We start from the raw sequence: 6,891 nt of genomic DNA on the forward strand, positions 1-6,891 counted from the left end.
TATTTTTATATATATATAAATTTATATATATATATATATATAAAATGGGCGTATTGGTTACTAGAAAGTCCGGAAGGCGGGACTAAATAATTTGATAGACGAGTCGCATCAAGGCAATGATTGGATGAATTAATTCTTATCCAATCAGCACTTGAATTACGACTTCTTTCGCATTTCATATCCCAATATGTAGCCAATCAGGGCGAGTCAGAGGCGGGACCCGGTGGATGGATGACTGGAGTTTCCCTTGCGCTCTGAAGATTAATGGAAGGGGTCTGTTGATCTTAGGAATCGACTGTCAGATGGTCGGTCCCAGGAAACCATTGCACTTGATGCCTGGTTTAGAAACGAATGGAGAGAGATCAATTTAAAATAACCATCAGCGGCAAAAGTGAATAACCTGGACACCACTTTTGTTATACAGGTCTCAACTGAAAAGGCCTGCCTACACAGAGATAGCACCTGGTTAGTTCAGGCCAGGATACGACTGCGAGGGAAGCTAAAAGCTAACGCTAGCTTGCTCGTTAGATAGACGGAAAAAACAGCTTTCGACGACGTGTCTAATGGTCCGGACTGGATTTTGGATACATTAACCCGTTTGTGGAAATAAAGGACAACCGTGTTCCATCTTGATTTGCCGGTGCTCGCTTGGGAAATTGACGAGCTAACATTACAAAGCTAACATCTACTGGCCATCTCTGCTAGAGTTAGCTAGCGTGCTAGCTTAGCTAACCAAAGCGTTAGGGTTAGCTGCCGACTTGGATATACACCCTTTGTTGGAGTTTTCTGAACTCCCTAAGGAGTGGTGTTGGAGGAAACGTATTTAACGTTACGCAAAGTAGTCAATAATGATAGCTGCTAGCTAGTAGCTAGCTGTCAGCGTCATTGAGACCAGCGACTGCGTTAGCGGTGTAGCGTCACTCAACGACTTCTAAAGGAAAACTCAGTCCGAGCCCAGGTACTCCACCATCAGCCTGCAATCATGGGCAACACGCCCACCGCAAAGAAGGGCAATGAGATGGAAAGCGGTGAGTACCCCTACCAGTAGCAGTTTGCTAACACTATATCATGTCGTCTATCCTTGCTGTATTGCTATTTCCTGTTTCCCTTAATGGCACTGAAATAAAAACTACACCTGTACAATTCATCAAGGCCCGGAGACTACACACTGACACCATATTGAATTGCTTTCAACACCCTGTTCTAATATGCAGAAGACGTGATGGAGCAGTAAATGTTAAACTCTCCTTGCTTGTCAACTTCAAATGAAACCCCTTGAAAGATACCTGTGGCCATTCACTTACATGAACTTCAAACAAGCCGTTAAACTGTGGCACCATGTTCATCTCAACTGAACAGCAGAGGATGTTATTCCTTCTCTCCGCTGATTATTTGGGAAAGCTCGTGATTAAAACCCCCAGGTCATATTCAAAGGAACCAGTGATGATGATGACAACAGCTAGCCTTATACAACAGTCATAGGTTTCTTTGTGGTTCACGTGTTTCAGATGGTTTTATTCCAAGTTTTCTGGTGCACTTTTAAAAATGTAATTATGTAACGACAAAGTAGTCCTCTGTCTACACAAAAGAATATGGTTTAAGAAACGCAGAGATCTGAAGCCATAGTGGAGATGCACATATTTTGTATTGTTTATGTAAGTAATGGGTTGAATCTTAATGCAATATCTTATCTAATGTGGACCTGAGCATTGAGTCCCAAAGCCTGCGTTTGAGAGTAACTGAATAGATGGGAGTTAGTTGTTATCTAAGAAGGAAAAAGCGACCAGTACGGGGTCATATGATGCATAAGGCTGATCCTCTCCAGGCAGAAACTTGGGAGTTAAGGGGTCTCTTGAACATCATGTGATGAGCAGAATTTAGAACAAGGACACTTGTAGGTGTGTGTGTGTATGATAGCAAGACAGAGAGCAAAATATTCTGTGCTTAATTTATGCGAGTTGTGTGGCCTGTTGCTCCTTTTCTGTTTTGTTAATGAGCTTCTGGAACATCAGATCAATTTTTATTAATGTAACATCAAATCTACTAAAGTGAGTTTTGTAGAAGTTACCTAATAAATTACAGGTATCTACAATATAATCCCCAGAGGTTAACTACTAAATGAGGGGAACTAATAAGATTCCGTAAAACGCTTTATTCAAAGTGTTTTGATTTCCTTTTCCCAGTTAGAATCGCTGGCCTTAGAGAAGGCCTGGGAGGACACCGCTTTATGTTTTTATCCCCAACACCATAAATAACGCTTAAGTGTGCAAAGTCTGAACAGGTATCTGCAAAATGAGTGTCAGCTCCTTGTTGCTGGTAGAGAGTATGTGTGAAGAATGGCCTCCAGTCCCTCTGGAACCCATCACTGGTAACCCCTGTAACATGGCCCATGACTTTTTAGGTGTTATAGCAGTGTTATAGTTTTCTTTTAATGCTCAATAAGTAATGTAAATAGGGGCATTAGTAAGTTAGATGACAGAGGAAGCACCGCTGGTGGTTAACTTGTTCACATGTCATCCGTCACATCTTTATCCACCTGATTACTTCAAGTCCACCCTGATCTCCAGAGACGGGTGCTGACCAAGAGTCCAGAGCCTACACCCAGTGTAATTTTCCAAAGAGCAGCTAGAAACAAAAGACAACATGGCAGCGGGTTATGGTTTCTACAGAAAATTAAAGTGTTGTGAGCTTGTTCTGGTGCGCAGGGTCACTTTTCACTGACGTTTCCAGGCTGGAGAAGACAAGCGCAGATCCAACGCACCCGTGTACAAAGCTAATTTCTGGCCCTGGGGAGGAAGCAGGGCGGACAGACACTCTGTGAACTGCAGCAGGAAGTGAACGAGCAAGGAAGGTCCAGCCCAGGCGTTTCACAGTTGGTCATTGCCTCTACTGCTCCATAAACTAAACACAGCTAGCCATGATAGCTTGGGAGTTTTGGCCTGTAAGACCACATTGGTATCACACATTCTGGATTTCCCGTTAGAACTGCCGGACATACTGGAGTTTTGAGACTGCACTGGTTATCAACCTGCTTCCTCCTGCCTTGTATGATGTCTGTTATTCACAGGCTGGCAGGAAGGCTTTTTCATCGAGGCGGGCCTGGTCTAGGAGAGGCAGGCAGTGGAGAAGGCAGACATGACCAACCACAGGAGGAGCTAGAGGCTTGCTGCAGGAGTGAGTTCATTCTGAAGCTTGACAGGAGCATAGGTTATGGATGGAGCTGTAGTCCACCCTATGTTCCACTAGTTTAGTCGGCCACAGGCTAAGCTAAAAGGTGTACATTTAACAGAGATAACGAAGCTGTTTTTTTCTTGATAATGTTTGATACTTTACTAAATTAATATCATGACATGGTAAGTTGAGCCGCTATTGGCATTGGTGGAGTGGTCTTGTAAACAAATAGACACACAGAGGGGCTTGTTTGTCTTCGCTCTGTTGCCTATTGTTTCCAGTTACAGTTTAAAGGAAGGCATTTCTCGGTTACTGTGGAAGTGTCTGTCAGGCACCATTCTGCACAGCTTAACACTATCAGCCTTAAACTGTTACGCAGTAGGGGTGGCACGGTTCATAAAACCCTTGGTTCGGTTTGTATCACGGTTTTGAGGGTCACGTTTTTGGTTCTTTTTACGGTTCTTGTCATTTTTTCTTTTAATCATCAGCACTCGAGGAAATATACTTCAGCATGTGATATATATAGGGTAATTAAACACAATGTAGGATACATACCATGTAATCATGCATCAACTGAATTTGACTTGACTTTAAGCACATTATTGGAACCATCTCTGAGGAAAGCGAGGTGAGATTTTGATACAAGAGGGAAGACATTGATGATTTCAACAAGCTTTTCATTTATTTGGCACGAAAAGAAGAATGTGTATAATCATCTACAGGAACATATGGGTCTTTTTAGCACACAAAAATTGAAATATTACAGAATATCTTACAAAAAGTGTATGCTTTAAAAGAAAAGGAGAGGAACTCCCAGAGCTCAATCTCTCTCAGAACATGTTAAACATAAACAAAGTGTGATTTCTTTTTTGTATAGTTCTTTAACAAGTCAACTTGTTTTGGGGAGAATATAAATACTCTTTGCTGTGTTTTCCTAGAAACCTTACCAGAAAGGGCTCAGGATGCAGGAGATATTGGTATAATATGAAAATGGCTGGTGGATTTAAGTCGACCAATCATAATTTATTGAATTAATCAAATCTGAACATATCTGTCAGTAGCTGTCCTCATTTTAGGTCACCCTGTACATGTCATCTTAGTTGTTTCCTGCATCCACTATGTATTTGTGCGCGTGTCAGTTGTCGGGGGAACTGAGCAGCCCCGCCCGCTGCAGAGAGCCGACAGAATTGAAACAGTACATTGATGCTAAAATGTGTACAGGTTAGCAGGACAGTCTGAAATGTTTTGCACGGTCTTTCGCAGTACATTTTGTTAACTTTTCCACACCTCTTTTTTGCAAAATTGAAACACACTGTCTGAGGTCACATACGGCCACGAGGCTACATTGCGCATGCGGTAAACCATGCGACACACATACACTCCGAACCAAGACAAAACCGAACGGTTCAGATGTGTTTTCATGAACTAATACGCAGTGTAACAATGAACCTATGAACACACATGTACTTTTATTTTTTGTTATATAGCTCTTCTTGTGACATTGTCCTTGTCACTGGTAGGGCTCTTGTGTCAAGAGAGTTTGGAGATACTTTCCTGTACTTTACACACATCTTAAACATCATGTTGTGACATAAGGGATTGTTGTATTGAGTGTTTTGCGTTTGGAATTGAACCTTATATTAGCTTTGGGCTGTAATACGGCATACCGCAGGGTCCTAAAAATAGCAACGGTATCAGTTTCAATACTGTCATTAAAAAAATGAGAGAGAGTGAGAGAATTTTGGGTTCCGACTTAACGAGAAGGGAGAGGTGTTTCAGTATTAGTGTTTGGCACACAGTTTCTGGACGGTGTAGGCACAAGTCAACAGTTTGGTGACGCCGTCTGATGTCATCCTTTTAAATTAGTCACGGTAATACCGTATAGCGCGGTAAAATAGGGAGGAGGTTTGACTGTATCCAAATTTAGATACCTCATATAATGAGGAGGCACGCTGTCAAAGTGCAACTCCCCCTATCTCTAAATGTCTGAGTGGTTCATGCCCTGCCCCAGCTTTGCACAGCTGAGGTTTGTGTTTGGATCGCTCATCCTTTCCTGTCTGTAGTTAAAGGGGCTTTGTTATAAGCCTGCACTGATCACCAGTGGACCTCACTGTTGAAATGCCTATCAATCACCTCAGATAAGCTTACAGCACTGAGCTGGCAAGTTGACATACTGCCAGGGAATGATCATGAGATGCAAAATCCAGCAGCAAGCAAAGAAAAATGAGGATGGAGTTCAGATCACTAAACTCCATCCTCATTTCTCCATCCATAGTTTTCTTTTGGATTTTTCTTGTAGCAACACAAAGGCATAGTGGTAATCATTGTGTTTGTTGGTCTTGTAAAACCACATTTACAGGAAGTAATACTGACAATACTTGTTTTCTGCCAATAATATGTCAGGCAGCATAAATGAGGGCCCTCTCAACCTTTTTATTTGTTAGACACAAAGTTGAAGATGTTGCTTTCACATAGCCTCTATGTACGTAGCTGATTGGCTTTTAGCTTCCCAACATTGAAATCTATTGGCAGGAAGTTTACCAAATAACCAACTAGATTTTTTAAAGCTAAAATAACAATCTAATAATAGGCTGGACGCTTAATACTAAACCTGCTCAAGTAATAGTTTGGCACAACCATCTAGCTTAACTTTTTGTGTCATTTATTCTGGCTACCTAATATAAGTATGAAAAATACTGTAACCTATACAGAAAAACCATGTGACTCTGTATAGGAGGAGTCTCCCTTTGATTTTCCAGCCAAGAGGTCATGGTAATACTGTACATCTATAATACTCAACAACAAGTACACAATGAGACAGATGCATGTGAGTGGAACATGAACGTGTAATGTGACTATTGATTCAGTATGGTTGCTCCTGAATTGGTCAATAATTTAATGAGTCACTTCAATTCTTACAGTAGGATGTAAAGTAACATCCAATTGGTATTTTTGTTAATAACTGCTCACCGGTCACAGTGAAATATCCACTGCCAGTACTGAGCTGATGACTACAATTGATTTCTCACCATTACACACATGAAAACACCCTCCTAGTTTACATGCAGCCTTGTAAGCCCTCTCACTGATTTATTTTGCATCACATGAACAAGGCCTGGTGTAGCCTGGGACCCGGTTTGGCGCGCTTCACAGTTAAATGTCGGTCAGCTAATATAACCCCTCTGTTCCTGCGTCAGAGTAGGCCAGCAAGGCCCTGGGGAGGGATGTAGGATTGATTTTTGGAGGATCAATTCAGCACAGTAGACTCTTTGGTGCATTTGGGCAGGGAGAAAAAGTTTTACTGTGTTTTTGTTTGTTTCTGATTTGCTTGTGTCTCCTGAGACACTTTTATGTTTTTGAAAACATCCGGTTTTACTGCGGATGTGCCATCTGATTGGTTATGCTAATAAAAGAAAGTTTCAAGACTCTAGATATGTCTAGTTCACCTCAAGGGTCTTCACTTAACTGGGGCTTGAAAGCTTGGGCACCCCTGGTAAACATTTGTATTAATGTGCATTAAAAAATCCAAGAAAAGATTGATCTCCAAAAGACATCAAATGAAAGATTAGACATTTGTATAATATGTCACAAAAAGTTAGATTTTATTACAATCCTTTACACTTTCAAAATAACAATATGGCGTCTGCAACAGTTTGGGCAGCCTGCAGAGTTTCTAGCATGCACCGCCCCCTTTGGAAAGCTGAGACCTGACAGTGTCAT

General features: G+C 41.5%; 2 protein-coding genes across 3 annotated transcripts in view; both read left to right on the plus strand.

Annotated features, from left to right (window-relative positions):
- asf1ba (anti-silencing function 1Ba histone chaperone) overlaps positions 1 to 3,132 on the plus strand; it is a 9,367-nt gene extending 6,235 nt beyond the window's left edge. Inside the window, exon 5 of one of the 2 annotated variants that reach the window (XM_034895324.1) lies at positions 3,122 to 3,132. The gene's annotated coding sequence lies outside the window, so the exon portion shown is untranslated. Of the gene's footprint in view, positions 1 to 2,202; positions 2,215 to 3,121 lie in introns of those variants that run through there. The other variant, XM_034895323.1, reaches the window with a different exon arrangement.
- The window catches only part of prkacaa (protein kinase, cAMP-dependent, catalytic, alpha, genome duplicate a), a 21,757-nt gene continuing 15,070 nt past the window's right edge, over positions 205 to 6,891 (plus strand). The window contains exon 1 of the mRNA XM_034895321.1: positions 205 to 1,028. Coding sequence (XP_034751212.1) covers positions 983 to 1,028 — 46 coding nt within the window. The 5' untranslated portion in view covers positions 205 to 982. The remainder of the gene's footprint in view (positions 1,029 to 6,891) is intronic.

This window comes from Etheostoma cragini, chromosome 15 (genome assembly GCF_013103735.1).
Source record: "Etheostoma cragini isolate CJK2018 chromosome 15, CSU_Ecrag_1.0, whole genome shotgun sequence".
Lineage (NCBI taxonomy): Eukaryota > Metazoa > Chordata > Actinopteri > Perciformes > Percidae > Etheostoma > Etheostoma cragini.